Source organism: Lemur catta, chromosome 13 (assembly GCF_020740605.2).
Source record: "Lemur catta isolate mLemCat1 chromosome 13, mLemCat1.pri, whole genome shotgun sequence".
Lineage (NCBI taxonomy): Eukaryota > Metazoa > Chordata > Mammalia > Primates > Lemuridae > Lemur > Lemur catta.
The window spans coordinates 58,533,056-58,549,296 of record NC_059140.1 but is presented as its reverse complement, the minus strand read 5'-3'; the positions used below and the strand labels follow the sequence as shown (position 1 = coordinate 58,549,296).

Sequence of the window (16,241 nt, the reverse complement as noted above, 5' to 3'; positions counted from 1 at the left end):
CAATTTAATAAAATAAGACGATAAACGTTTTTTGTTGTTCATGTTGTTTTTGCTCAGTTGCTGAGATAGAGTGCAGTGGCATCATCATAGCTTACTGCAACCTCAAACTCCTGGCCTCAAGCAATTCTCCTGCCTCAGGTTCCCGAGTAGCTGGGACTATAGGTGCATGCCACCATGCCCTGCTAATTTTTTTATTTCTAGTAGAGACGGGGTCTCACTATGTTGCTCAGGCTGGCCTTAAACAATCATCCTGCCTCAGCCTCCCAAAGTGCTAGGATTACAGGCGTGAACCAGCACACCCGTCCTTAAAAAATGTAATGTATACTTAACATGTGACCCAACCATTTCACTACTGAGTAGTTACCCAAAAGAAGTTAAACAATATATGGAAAAACTTGTGCAGCCTTATTTGCAATTGCCCCAAACTGAAAGCAATCCAAATGTCCATCAACTGATGATTGGATAAAGAAATATGTGGTATATGCAATAAAATACCACTCAGCAATTAAACAGAATATATGTTATTGATACATACAGCAAAAATGGGTGAATCTCAACATAATTATGCCAAGGGAAAGAAGCCAGACAGAAAAGAATATGCTCCTGCAGTTGACCTTCAAACAATGTGGAGGGCACCTACCCCCTGTGCAGTCAAAAACCTGTGTATAACTTTTGACTCCCCAAAAACTTAACTAATAGTTAACTGAAAACTTTACTGATACCATCAACAACCGATGAACACATATTTATGTCATTTGTATTATATCCTATATTCTTACAGTAAAATAAGCTAAAGAAAATCACAAGGGAGAAGAACATGGGAATAAAGAAAATGTTATCTACCAGGAAAAGTAGATAAACAGCATAAAATAAGATGGTAGAAGGTTACCAAAGTCTTGGCTTTCAATTGTCATGAACACAGCCAGAGAAATATGCCGCAGGAGTGGGTTCTCTGAAGGGGTCTGCAGTGATGAAAGTTGAGATGCTTGCCAGACTAGTATATGTTTCGCAATCGTAAGAGGGGCCTGAAGAGTGGCCTTTTGATCCCCATCTCCCTTAACTTTCATTCACCCACTTTAGAAATGCTTTCCTATTCAGGTTTTGGAATGGGTTAACTAACCTCGTGATTTTTACCTCTAGCATTCTAAGTTACTGCCCTATATTATATTAACCCAGAATTCACCATTGTGATCTAGACCTTGAGAGTCAGCCTCAAGAATGTTGGTTTAGGAGGTAGTAACTAAAATGTTCATTATTTCTTACATACAGAATGGTTATCTCTTCAGACAGCATGATCATCTCAACCTAAATACAAGGCAACACTGCTACCAAGCTGTGGTTAGAGAAGATCATAAGGCTTTAGAATAGCGGATTGACCCAAATAAGGCTGTTGGGATGGACTTATTTAGAGATTGATGATGGGTAACTAGGAAGTTTGCTGGGAATTGAAAGAGATACAAAAAAACTAAAATGTTTAAAAATACACAGGAGCCAGACCCTGTGGTATGTGCCTGTAGTCCCAGCTACTTGGGAGGCTGAGGCAGGAAGATCACTTGAGCCTAGTTCTGGGCTGTAGTGTGCTGTGCCCATCAGGTGTATGCACTAAGTTCAGCATCAATATGGTGACGACCTGGGAGCAAGGGGCCACCAGATTGCCTAAGGAGGGGTAAACTGGCTCAGGTTGCAAATGGAGTAGGTCAAAACTCTTGTGCTGATTAGTAGTGGGATTGTGCCTGTGAATAGCCACTGCAGTGCAGCCTGGGCAGCATAGCAAGACCCCATCTCTAAAAAAAAAAAAAAATAGATAAGTAAATAAAATGCACAGGAAAAATGTGGTTCACCCAAATTTTGCCTCACGTATTTTTCTGTATTTCTAGGGTTTGGGGAACTTTCTAATATTTGGGAACTAACTGTATGCAAGCATATGTTTATAGAGAGAAAAGCTGGAAATCCACTTCTCCTTCCTTAAAAAGTTTATATAACCAACAGGCAGACAAACCTATATGATCTGTGTTTTGAGCCCAAATTTTATCAATGTCAAGAGTATTCTCCAAAATTTTAAGAAAGAACTATCAGTATAATTACCTCAAAGGCAAGATACAATATTTTTAATTTAACCTCATTTTTACATATATAAGCTAAATTATTTGTTACGTAAGTGTGTTTGTGATCTAACCCTACATTAATGTTCAATTTTTACTGAAGTTTTCCTTTTAGTAAACAGCATTTTAGGAGACTTGTATATGCGACCCTTATATAAAGAATTTGGCACTTGAAATTTAGGATAAATGACAAATAGCTGAATTGTCCATTCTCTCTCACTTTTGAAGGTAAATACTTATGCAGAGCTGTTCTTATTTCAGGGAGAAAAACTAAACCACCACGACCAGATTCCCCAGCCACTACGCCAAATATATCTGTAAAGAAGAAAAACAAAGATGGGAAGGGTAAGTACTACTATAATTTCCCTGTAATACTTACTGGTCAAATAACCTTCAGATTGTTTTAAAAGCAGCGGTCCCCCAACCTTTTTGCCACCAGGTACTGGTTTCATGGAAGACAATTTTTCCATGGACGGGGGGGGGGGGGGGGGGGGGGGGGGGGGGATGGTTTTGGGATGATTCAAGCACATTACATTTACTGTGTAGTCAAACCTCTCTGCTAATGATAATCTGTATTTGCAGCTGCTCCCCAGAACTAGCAACACCTCAGCTCCACCTCAGATCATCAGACATCATATTCTCATAAGGAGTGTGCAACGTAAATCCCTTGCATGCGCAGTTTACAGTAGGGTTTGTGCTCCTGTGAGAATCTAATGCCTCCGCTGATCTGGCAGGAGGTGGAGCTCAGGCGGTGATGTGAGCAATGGGGAGCAGCTGTAAATACAGATGAAGCTTTGCTTGCTCACCCTCCGCTCACCTCCTGCTATGCAGCCTGGTTTCTAACAGGCCACAGACCAGTACCAGGCTCAGCTTTATAGCATCTGCATATTATAAGTAGAAACTACCAGCTTTCTTGATATGTTGAAATGGATCTTACTGCTGCCACATGCTTATTAGATACAGTTGCCAATTTCTATAAAGAAACTGGTAATGCAGGGCACAGTGGCTCATGCCTATAATCCTAGCACTTGGGAGGCCAAGGTGGGAGGATGGCTTGAGGCCAGGAGTTCAAGACCAGTCTGGGCAATAGTGAGACCCCATGGCTACAAAAAAATTAAAAAATTAGTCAAACATGATAGTACGCACCTGTAGTCCCAGCTACTTGGGAGGCTGAGGCAGGAGGATCTCTTGAGCCTGGAGTTTGAGGTTTCAGTGTGCCGCTGCACTCTAACCCAGACAACAGAGTGGGAGACCTTGTCTCAAAAACAAAACAGAAGAAAAAAGAGACTGATAATAAAGTAATCAAAGAAATTATTTTGAGTGACTATCACCTGTTAAAATAATCCATTCCTTTCATTTAATAATGAGGCTCGTAGAAGAGTTCAGCCCAGGTTAGATTTTCAGTTCATACTACTTTATTACATTGTCTTGGAGTTCAAGTATTTTCATAACTCTTGCCCACATTTGAAAACACTGTTATGGCTGATCTGCTGGTTCTAATACAGAAAGAATAACTATTGAAAGGTTTTATATAACTCTTTCATGTTTCTTCTATGTGATAGTTTTTAAAGAGGCAGAAAAAAATTGTCTCAAAGTATGTTCTCTCTAAATTATCAAAATCTGACAAGATTGCTTTGTTTAGACATCTTTGTTGGACTAAAAAGATTTTTCTTAGACCTTAAAAATTATGACCGTTATATCACGATTACTAACTGAACTATATCACCAATACTAACTGAATTATGTAATATTTTTGTATAACTATAGATGGAACTTCTAGGACTTTTATTGTGTTTCATTGTATCTTTTACATGAAATTTTGGTCATTTAAAAAGAAATTGTTTTTGTTTCAGGAAACACAATTTATCTTTGGGAGTTTTTACTGGCACTGCTCCAGGACAAAGCTACCTGTCCTAAATATATCAAATGGACCCAGCGGGAGAAAGGCATTTTCAAATTGGTAGATTCTAAAGCAGTGTCCCGGTTGTGGGGGAAGCACAAAAACAAACCTGATATGAATTATGAGACCATGGGACGAGCACTCAGGTATGTGAAGTTTTTGTAGTTTATTGTGTTAAGAATATCATTTCATAAATACCAAAAAATAGGTAACTTTAAAAATTAAGGGATTAAAGAAATGGTGAATTTTATTTATCAAAGTGCCAAAACCACAATACTTATAGAAGTCAGTGTGCATTTAAATTGAAATCTTATTCCAATCTGGGAAAATGTTTTCCTTCCCCCCCCAAAAAACTTCATTGCAAACAACAGATGTCTTACTTACAAAGAGATCAGAGAGCCAGGCGAGGTGGCAAGATAGACCCAGCACTTAGGCAGGCTAAGGCGAGAGGATCACTTGAGCCCAGGAATTTGACATTACAGTGAGCTATGATCTGGCCACTGCACTCCAGCTTGGGGGATAGAGCAAGACCTTGTCTCTTACAAAGGGGGAAAAAAAAGAGGGGAAGGATCAGAAAATGTCTATCATCAGTTGTCAATAGGCCATCGGGTTCATATGTTTTAAGCTATTAAACTTAAATTCAGCAAAGTACCAATAGTGGTAATGCAGGTACTTAGTAAGAAGTGGAATAAATTAATACTTCAGGAATACTAGACAGTGAAAATTTTGAACCATTTTATTTATTTACTCTTTTTTTTTCCAGTTCTTTTTTAGAGACAGAGTCTCACTCTGTCGCCCAGGCTAGAACGCAATGGTGTGATCATAGCTTACTGCAACCTCCAACTCCTGGGCTCAAGTGATCCTCCTGCCTCAGCCTCCTGAGTAGCGGTTAGCTGGGACTACTGGCACATGTCACCACACCCAGCTAATTTTTAAATTTTTTATAGGGATGAGTTCTCATGATGTTGCCCAGGCTGGTCTCAAACTCTTGGGTTTAAGTGATTCTCCCCTCTAGGACTCCCAAAGTGCTGGGATTATCGGTGTGAGCCACCATATCTAGCCCCATTTTATTCTTAAGCTCATTTTTAGTTTGTTTTTCTGTGATAGTGCCATTTATTCTTCAAGGTATGGATGTATTTGAGAAAGATTTACTAGAAATAGGAATGATCTGAATAAGTTTTAGGGTATGTATAATTTGGCAATCTTATAGTAGAACTATTTAGTTATGGTTTTTAGTTTTTTTAAGTTATACTTTTTAGGTTCTTAATTTTATAAAAATTGATGACAAAATTTGGATTATTTTTATTGTACATCATTAAATCTTTTTTTTAACATCATTAAATCTTATACACTGAATTAAGTTTACTGAATCAAATTTAAACTGGTAGGAATGTTGATAGGAAGCTATGGAGGGGAAAAATGTTTCTTAAGGTTTGTAGTAGATTTGATTATCCCAGCAAGTTAGCAGAAGGGTAGAGGAAGGAAGAAAAGTGAAAGGCAGAGGATTCCACATACTTCATCAAAAGTTCCCTCAATAGAATTGGTTTTAGATTTAGTTGGTAATAAGGACTTTTCTCTATCTGTGCATAAATGTATGTATATCTTATATAAAATAACTGCCCTTCATTTAGAAATTTTTTTCTCACTTGTTTTGATCCCAACTTTTAAATTTTATCATTAGGAAAATTTGATTTGTTCAATGTTATTTTATGTTTGATTGAATAAAATACTGACGAAATTGTCTGCTTTGAATAGGTACTATTACCAAAGGGGTATTCTGGCAAAAGTGGAAGGTCAGCGCCTGGTGTATCAGTTTAAAGAAATGCCAAAAGATCTCATATATATAGATGATGAGGATCCAAGTTCCAGTGTAGAATCTTCGGATCCATCACTATCCTCAACAACCACTTCAAGTAGGAACCAAGCAAGCCGGTCAAGAGTACCTTCGAGTCCAGGGATAAAAGGAGGAGCCACTACAGTTCTAAAACCAGGGAATTCTAAAGCTACAAAACCCAAAGATCCTGTGGAAGTTGCACAGCCATCAGAAGTTTTGAGGACAGTGCAACCCTCACAGCCTCCATATCCTACCCAGCTCTTCCGGACTGTTCATGTAGTACAGCCAGTACAAGCTGTCCCAGAAGGAGAAGCACCCATAACCAGTAGCATGCAGGATGAAACATTAAATTCTTCCGTTCAGAGTATTAGGTAAGAAAACTAAAGCTGCCAGTGCATATCACTACATGCTGTTTCTGACTAGAGCCATTGTTTAAGTGTATAAAGATTCATCTGATGACATGGGCTTTATTTTATCAGGGGAGAAAAAAGATTCAGAAGTGAAAATAAAAATAGATTTCAAGCTAGAACTCGTGGTCAACAGATCGTTTCAGGAGCAATATATATTACATTAGTCCTCTGATTATATCAATGATTCTTTATTTTTCAGCCTTGACATTATTGACATTATTCGATCAATTTAAGTCTAGTCTACTTTACCTTCATATAACGGGATTGATCTATTTAAGGAGTGATTTAAATGTGAGAAAACCCAGAGACTGGTTTCATATCTTTATTCAAATCAAGTCAAAAGCTATATAAATTCAACATAAATTGACATATTATGACAGTAAGAGTACATTGAGTTTCAGGAAATAAATGTTATTCCTTGGGAAGATCCTATCTTGGAACAGTTCTAAAGTTCAAAGAGGTAGGGAGGCCAAGAATCTAAAGTCTTGGTTTTCAGGCTTTTAGAGTGGCAGAAGTTGGAAAAGTAGCTGTGTTAGTGTACTCAAATCAGATTTGCCTCAGAGCCCCAGGAAAGATGCTAAACAACAAATTGACCGAGAGAATCCTACACGCTTTGGGTCCAGTCTTCTGTAGAAATTTGAGACTCGTCTCAGCTGATTTAGAATGGGTGCAATAAAGGAAGTCAGAAAATTGGATGGATATTTGCAGCACCCCCTTTTTCTGTTTATATTGTCATTCGTTCATGTCTAGAACATTAATTATAAAATATGAGCCCTTCTAAAGCCAATAAAAATGATTCTTTGATTATTTTAATTAGTAGATTTTAATCCTACATTTTTATATTCCAGAATATAAATGCTAAGATTTTGTTCAACTGATCTTGAAGTAAGTTATATTACCTAGAATCAAGACCAACTTGGATGATTCGGTCATCTTCGTATAGTCAATTTAAACTCTTTGACACTGTGAAAATCTAATTCTTTTAAGTCTTCAGATGATTTGCAAGTGGAGTGCAAAGATGACTTTTTTTCATTTTTATTTGGATTGTTACTAAAGTAGTGCAGGTTGAGTATTCCTTATCCAAAATGCTTGGGACCAGAAGTGTTTCAGATTTTGGATTGTTTCAGGTTTTGGAATATTTACATTATCCTTAACTCTGGTTGAGCATCCCAAATCTGAAATGCTCCTGTGAGCATTTCCTTTGAATGTCACGTTGGTGCTCAAAAGGTTTTGGATTTTAGAGTATTTCAGATTTCAGATTTTTGGGTTTTGGATGCTAAACTGGTACTTATTTAGCTGTCACTCTATTTTCCTATTAATGTTTTATTTTCTTTTAGGCCCTATTGGTTATGTGTGATGACTGTCTAGTTGAGAGTGGGTGGTTCCTCCCATTGGTTTCTAGGCTGTTTGTTGTGTTTATTTGTGTTGATAGGAGATACACAATAGCCAGTTAGTCACTGAAACCCCCTTCTTGGAGTGATTCAGTGGAATTTTTTAGCATCTGTATTCAAAAGTGCCTTTTTAGACTATAAGAAACAAAACAAAAAACACTTCTAGTTTTGAAAGATACTAAATTGTAGATATTGTATTGGATACTGTAGTACTCTGAATATCAATTTCTGATTAATACTCAATGCCAGATATTAAAACATTGTAAGACTTGCCAGGAAAGTTCAAAGCTACACTCCCTCCCATTGGCTTTTCAACTGTCCTTGGTGTACCTTTCAGACTCTTCATTTCCAGGGTCCTGGAGAGTTCCACAGACTCTGCTTCTAATATTTTTTTTTTCAGACCAACCTATATATTTATGTTATTATGTGTCATTTTTCTAAAGTAGCTTTGTTATGTTGCCTTCTTGCTGCTTTTGTTAGATCCATGTTGCACAGAGAGTGCAGTCCAATTTCTGTAGCCTCAGCTGCCAGCTCTCACCCTCTACTGATAATTCTTTCCTTACTCTCAGATAAAGCTGACTAAGCCTTGCCTGTTTCTCAGTCTGTTACATAAACCTGGTATTTCAGTTTATTGTAATACATGTCTCTTCCTATGTATTTAAAACCCATGTTTTATTCATTGCCATTTTCCTAGCACCTAACATTGTATGTAATGTGTCAGATACGTTTATATTTATAGAATTTATTTTGAAGTAGTGTCTGTATTCATTCTCATCTCCTCTTAGGGTAATGAGTTCTCTAAGTGGACTACTTAGTATAATGAAGAAATACAAAATTTAACTTTTTCAAACTTTAAAACATACATTCTTATAGTAAATCATTCCTATATTTATATGCTTATATGTATACACATATTCTTAATCAATTTTTAAAAAGTTCTTCTCTTACTTGGTTAGATCTTTTATTTTTCTCCTTAAAATTCTAGTTATTATTGAGCAGTTAACCCTTTAATAGAATGCATTTTATTCCCTGAAATTACTAGATGTGGAAAGGCAAAAGCTAATAAATAGGAACAGTCTCTGAAGACTTATAGCTGTTGAATATCATTGCTCAGGTTTTGCTATGGTCTTGTTCCTTTCCATTGTATAGAAAGAAAGAAAAAATGTTAAATTTCAAGCAAATTGTTCAAGCAAACATCACTCTGAAATTTTAACATATTATTTATTAGAATAGTTTTTTATTAGACTAAGTAATTTCTGGTTTAGTGTTTTTTGTTTGCATTTTTATGATTATCCAACCGTTTATTATGAAAAATTAAGTGTCAGTCTATACTCATAAGAATAGAGACATTATCCTAAATAACCATATTATCACTCCTAAGAAAATTAACAGTAGTTTGGCTATATCTTTCTTGATTTTATTACTACTTATTAATAAAATCAGAGGTCTTTTAAAGAATTTTTTTGTAGGGTGGGCGCTGTGTCTCATACCTATAATCCTAGCACTTTGAGAGGCTGAGGCAGGAGGATCCCTTGAGGCCAGGAGTTTGAGACCAGCCCAGACAATATAGTGAGACCCTGTCTCTACAAAAAATTTTTAAAAATTATCTGGGCATGGTGGCACACATTAATGTCCCCCTTTTATAGATGAGGAAATTGAAGCAAGGATAGGCCAAGGAGTTTGGTCACATCTAGTAAGTGGTGGAGATAGTTAGTGTTTTAATGCAAAAGCAGTTTAGCCCAAAGCAGTGAGGTTAATGACTTGCCTTACTGCCTACTGATTTACATAATTCACATGAACTATCAGTTATTTACAGTGAGGCAGCAACATAATTTTTTTCCTTCGCTCATTTCTTTTCATCTCACATAACTGCATGTATGTACATTGAATCAATTAAACTTTTCTTAATAGACTTATGGTATGTGTGCTCAGTTTTTTTACAAATTTTAATTTGACTCCAGCTTCATGTTAGTCAAAGAAACAACAAAAATAAACCTGTCTACATGGGTTTTTTGTGATTAAAAAAAAAAACAAATAAATCTCTAGTAAAGTGTTTTCTGAAAATTGTCCCTTGGTAAACTTGGAAATCCACTTACCAACCATAACTTTTTTCTCTAGAATACTTTCTTAAGTATTAATGGTTTATCTTAGGGTATTTTAAATAAATTATGCTCTAAAAATGTATGACGTGTAGGTTACCTTACAAGCAGTGTAATGGAGTAGGAAGAATGTAGGCACAACCTTCCAGCTCTCCAACCTTCCCACTTACTAGATAATATTTAACCTTACAGGTGGCTGAGACAATTAAATAGATGTTCAACAAAAGCTTAATGTTAGGTTGTGTATCCTTTAATTTTACACTTAAATAGATCTTCAACAAAAGCTTAATGTTATGTTGTGTATCTTTCTTAACCTTAGAAATTTTGATGAATAATAAATTACCAATGTCATACCAGTTGTTTACAAGCAGCTTAGGAGAGTTTTAATAAGTAATCAGCTATAATAATCTGTTATAGAATATAATCAGATACAACTGATGGTTTAATCATTAACTAAGAAAAAAGAACTTAACATACTGTGGTTGGGGAAGGCTTCATAACTTTATTCTTTAATCTCTAAATTTTTATTAGTGAAAATTGTTCTAGAATTTGTACAGATAAGCCAATATATTTACATAGTAGATATTCTAGGTAAGTCTATATATTTTCTGACAGATGGCAGTCGGATATATGAGGCAAAGGACATCTTTTTCTAATTTGAACAAAAGCATGGAAGACCTAGTGGTGTCCCTGATTAGCAATGTGGAAAATTTCCAAGTACATTATTCCTTGTGCCACACCTTAGAGAGAAGGAAAGAGGGGAGAGGTGTGTATAAAGAGTTTTAACTGCCCATAGTATAAAGATATTGTAGTAAATATTCATCTTTAGCTGAAGTTATTTGGGACATAAGAGGTGGCAGTATGTTGTAATGAGTAAGCACATAGGCTCTGCAGTCAGCTGGGCTCTTTTCTTATCTAACTGGTCATCTTATGCAAGCTGTTCAACCTCCTTGTGCATTAGTTTTCTCATATGTATAAAAAGGGGATAATATTTATAGGGCAGCAAGGTTATACATATTTATATATACAATCTGAGTGCTGACTATATGCAATGTACTATTTTATCCATATGTACATATAAGCAAACTCTTCGCATGGGAAGCCCTTGGAGTTTTTTAAATTTAAAAATGGTATCTGGCTGTAGGGTCAGATATCATACCCAGATTGATATTTCACCCAAGATACCCTGAGTCAGGTGGGCAGGAGAAGAAGCGGGGAGGCACAGTGTATTTTGGAAAAACTCCCCAGCTCCCATGATGACTCTATTTCCTCCCAACTCATCCCTGCTTGCCCAGTAATTTTAGCACATCTGGCCTTTATTCCTAGCCATACCCTGTCTACCTATTAAATCTTCATTACGCAACTCATGATGCTCTCTTCTAGCTCTGTCCTTCAAGACAGCTGTTAATATCCTGCCGTAGACTGATGCTCACAGTGGTGACTTGAGAAGCAGCATCCTATATGAATGGGTGGGCTCTAGTCATCCTGTGTCTTCCCACTTCCTTTGTACTTAACCTGAGTTGCACTGGATCTTCATCTTTCCACCTAGCCAGTTTGTTTTCTCCTCCAGAATTGCATTTCTCATATGTGAGAAACAGGCTACATAACTATAACTTACTAAAATTTAGCTTTAGTAATCCGTAATGTATAACATTTGGTTTATGGGGACTAATCTAGCTGTTAGCCATCTGAAGTAGCAATCAAGTATCTTTTAAAAAATACACAATTCAGAGGAAACAGTTGAGATCCAGATGCTGAGATTTTTCAACTGCATTTGTTTTATTTGTATTAACAATGGCCATAACTATAAATTTGACAGCTGTGAACTTCTAAAGTTAGATTAACTCATAATATTTATGTAACTTTTTCTTCGATAAGTGGTATTAACAACCTTACATAAACTGGATTTTGTGTTAAAGGATTTTAAAAGTTAAATTGTAGCTTTATGACTAATATTTGTGAAAATTGTTTGAGCCTAGAAAACTGCTAAAACATGCTTCTATTCGAGTTTGCCAAAGCTTGGCCTTATTTTCTCTGCCAACCTAAGAACCCTCACGAGTTAATTATAATTATGACTTGTTTTATGTAAATATGATATGAACTGTGAGCTGTTAATACTTTTCTAAGAATTCTTTCACACGTATGTACAATTAAGACAGGGTTTTTTTTTTTAATTGAGCATTTTTCCTCTTTATCTCCCACCCCCCTTCCCCGAGACAGTCTCCTTCTATTGGCCCAGGTAGAGTGCAGTGATGTCATCATAGCTCACTGCAAACTCCTGGGCTCAAGTGATCCTCCCGCCTTGGCCTCCCAGAGTGCTAGGATTACAGGTGTGAGCCACTGAGCCCAGCCTGTTTTTCCTCTTTATATGTAAAAAGTCTGGTTGAAAACAATTATATGAAGTTTGGTAAATGTTGTGGATGAGGATGTTGATGACATTGTCCCTCAAATATTAAAATAGCAAGAGTGATTCAAATGGATTTTCTTTTAAATTCCTAATTTTCTTTCTTGCAGCTCATATATAACTTCCTTGCTAAGCATTTTGATATCCTTCTTCCCCAACAAAATTAGTTCCCTATTTGTAAATACTAACGTGGCACTAGGTACAGACATTTTTTCCATAGCATCACCAGGTGGTATCTTAGTTAATGGCCAGAGAGTTTTGTGCTAGGCATCTCTGTAATACGTGGTCGGGCATGATGTTGGTTATGTTGTGTTGAAAATAGGGGAAGTAGCATTTGAAATGTATAAGTCGTATTTTGTCAGAATGACTTCTCAAGTGTTAAAGTTTTAAATGATGTAGAGTATGCTAATTTTCTCATTTTAATTTCATAATTTCGATAGGACTATACAGGCTCCAACCCAAGTTCCAGTGGTCGTGTCTCCTGGGAATCAGCAGTTGCATACGGTAACACTCCAGACGGTGCCACTCACAACGGTTATAGCCAGCACGGATCCATCAGCAGGTGCTGGATCTCAGAAATTTATCTTGCAAGCCATTCCATCATCACAGCCCATGACAGTACTGAAAGAAAACGTCATGCTACAGTCACAGAAGCCGGGCTCTCCTCCTTCGATTGTCTTTAGCCCTGCCCACGTGCAGCAGGTTCTTACTAGCAACGTTCAGTCCATTTGCAATGGAACCGTCAGTGTGGCTTCATCTCCATCCTTCAGTGCTACTACACCTGTGGTGACCTTTTCTCCTCGCAGTTCACAACTGGTTGCTCACCCGCCTGGCACTGTAATCACTTCAGTTATCAAAGCTCAAGAAACAAAAACTCTTATACAGGAGGCAGAGAAAAAGGAGGTTGAAGATCATTTGAAAGAAGACACTGAGAAAACTGAGCACCAGCCACAGCCTTATGTGATGGTGGTGTCCAGTTCCAACGGATTTCCTTCTCAGGTAGCTGTGAAACAAAATGAACTGCTGGAACCCAACTCTTTTTAGTTAATATACCAAAGGTTATGAACGATAGTTTGCCTAACTATCTGGTTGATTCTGAGATAAATTCTACAGAGGTTTCTAATTTTTGTAATTGTTAAAAACAATTTAGAGTTAATTCTGACTTTGTTAAGTGAGGGAGAAAAACTCAAGTGTTTCTCTTTGTTTTCTAAATGTTTCAGAATTCAGTTGTGAAGGAACAGGCATTTTATACTATGAAGATGTTCTTTTGAGATTATTTTTCAGTTGCTATATCATAAGCATTTTAAAAATTTCTTTCCTAATTTTTAGATTGTATTAGCTTTTCTGATTCTTTTGTAAATACAATCCTTAAAGATAAGGCAGCAGGAAATTTATATAGGAACTATTTTCATTCCATTTGTATAAGTTAAGTCTTGACTCTTTCAAATGTAAGAAACCTATTTTATGCATAATTAAAATTATGATGTCACTTAGGTTGACTTTAGTTGGCTGCACTGTATAATGAACTATGAATATGTAAAGTAACATTAAAAATTGAAATATGCCCATGATATGGCTGAACCTGTTTCAGAAGCAGGATAGTATAAAAGCATCAGCCTAAGAGTGGCACTCCAACTAACTAGGGCAAACCACTTCATTTTGGGGGGGCCTTAGTTCTTCTCATAAAAGGAAGGGATGCATTGGACTGGACTAGATGATCTCCAAATTCCCTTCTAGTTCTAAATTTTTTATTCTGACACCTATATTTTAAAGTTATGTCAGTTAAACATTAAACATTATCAGGTTATTTCCTAATATAAGAATAGCTAAAATATTGCAGAGAAAATGTGACCCCACAAAATTCATTTTCCTGTTTTCAGTAATATCTACCACAAATTCTTCCTAAATAGTTTGTTCATTAACTCTTTAGATCACTGTGTTGTGGTCTATTAGTAAACTTACATTACTGAGTGCTAAATAATATACTGCTATTCTAAGAGAGTGAAAGCTCTTTCTTAAGGGCCAAGAAAGCAACTTGAGCCTTGGGCTAATCTGGCTGAGTATTCAGTTGTCATAAAAGCATAATTGCTTTTTATTTTCAATAATTTCTTATTGGGGGTAGAGAGGGCAATTGCATACAAAGATAACATATATATCCAAGTTTCTGAAAGGAAATAGTTTTTAGATTACTTTTCCAACTGTAAATAATGTACATTTAATGTCACAAGAAAAATTGTTTTCTGCAATTTTCTAGTATAGCAAAGAAAAATTTTTGTAGATGAAAAAAATCATTATGTTTAGAGGTCTAATGTTATATGTTTTCATATTACAGAGTGAATTTGTATTTAAACAAAAATTTAAATTTTGGAATCCTCTAAACATTTTTTGTATCTTTAATTGGTTTATTATTAAATAAATCATGTAAAAATTCTCGATGTTTCTGTTTTCAGGCAAATGTTTCTTAAAGAACAAGTATATAGAGAATGTCTTTAGTATTTGCAGTGTTACTAAATGTTTATATAACAAACTCCACTGGAATTGTAGGATGTCATCTCTCACTTTTCCTTTCTACCATGCCAGATGGCAATTTCTAGACATCACACAATGATGTCTAAATTCCAAAAATTAGAAAATAAAATGTTCTCGGTAATTTTATTAAACACACTTTTTAAAAAGTTTTCTAATTAGAAACTATTAATATGTCAGTTTTTGGACTTGGAAAACATAGAAAAATACAAGAAAATATGCACACCTGTAATCCTAGCACTCTGGGAGGCCAAGGCAGGAGGGTCACTTGAGGTCAGGAGTTTGAGACCAGCCTGAACAAGAATAAGGCCCCATCTCTATTAAAAATAGAAAAATATTATTAGCTAGGCGTGGTGGTGTATGCCTGTAGTCCCAGCTACTTGGAGGCTGAGGAAGGAGGATCGCTTGAGCCCAGGAGTTTGAGGTTGCTCCAGTTAGCTGTGATGACACCACTGCACTCTAGCTAGGGTGACAGAGTGAGATCCTGTCTCAAAAAAAAAAAAAAAAAAAAGGAAAGAAAGAAAAAAGAAAAGAAAAATCTCTGTAATCTGATAACTTTATACCCAGCAATATCTTTGACTTATTGATTTTCTCACATCTATTAATATTCTTCCAAAATGTGATTTTTAAAGGTAATGTAATATTATATTAGTACCCCATAATCCAGTTAAATAAAACCTTTTAACTAGGTAAGTGTTGTAGCTTTTCACTACATAAATAGTGAATATACACTCTTCGTTCATTTGTTTAGTTGCTGCTATAAGAGAATATCTGAGATTGGGTGATTTATAATGAGAATTTTATTTGCTCAGAGTTCTGGAGACTGCAAACTCCAATATCAAGGCACCAGTTAAGTCTGACGATTCTGATTCCAAATCATGCCTTAATACTGTATCCAAACCTTCATCTTCACATGGGAGAAGACAGAAGGACAAAGAGAAAGCCCATTCTCAAAAGCCTTTTTATTTTATTTTTTTAAGGCTGGTTATGTGAAGCAGTGGGAGTGGAGAAGGAACAAAGGAATCTGTAACTGGTGGCGATCAATTAGTTGTAAATACCACTGCACTTGGACCAACCCCAAAGTGCTTTTATTAAGGCATTAAACTTACCCATGAAGGTGGGGTACTCATGGCCTAATCACCTCTTAAAGGCTCCATCTCTCCCTTGGCACTTAAATTTCAACACGAGTTTTTGAGGGGACAAACATTCAAAGCATAGCATACAGTATGTAGTGGTTTTTTAAAAATTAAGCATCTTGCAGTATTTTATATCAATTATCCTTATCATGGGGATATTAGATAAACTATATAATAATGAGTAACTCCATTTAGATTTCATTTAGTTTTTTTTTCTTTTTACTTTAAAAAGTATAGCATAAGAATTTTTAGAGATACCTCTACTTAAGGTTACTGGAACAGTGTACAATTACCATGAACACTGAAATTGTAAAGGTAGAAGAAACCTAAAATTCATGTAGTAAGAACCTTAAAATTTCAAAAGCTTAATACAAGTAAATCTTTAGGTTTTGACTAAGTATCAGCTACTAAGGGACCTATTTTGCCCTATCTTCACATC

At 36.0% G+C, this 16,241-nt stretch overlaps 1 protein-coding gene across 6 annotated transcripts in view; it reads left to right on the top strand.

Moving 5' to 3' along the window:
- Positions 1–14,561, top strand: part of ELF1 (E74 like ETS transcription factor 1) — a 102,710-nt gene extending 88,149 nt beyond the window's left edge. For all 6 annotated transcript variants that reach the window (XM_045566785.1, XM_045566783.1, XM_045566784.1 and 3 more), the window contains 4 exons: positions 2,364–2,447; positions 3,956–4,148; positions 5,758–6,207; positions 12,581–14,561. In XM_045566785.1, coding sequence (XP_045422741.1) covers positions 2,364–2,447; positions 3,956–4,148; positions 5,758–6,207; positions 12,581–13,184 — 1,331 coding nt within the window. In that variant the 3' untranslated portion in view covers positions 13,185–14,561. The remainder of the gene's footprint in view (positions 1–2,363; positions 2,448–3,955; positions 4,149–5,757; positions 6,208–12,580) is intronic.
- The last annotated feature ends 1,680 nt before the right edge of the window (positions 14,562–16,241 follow it).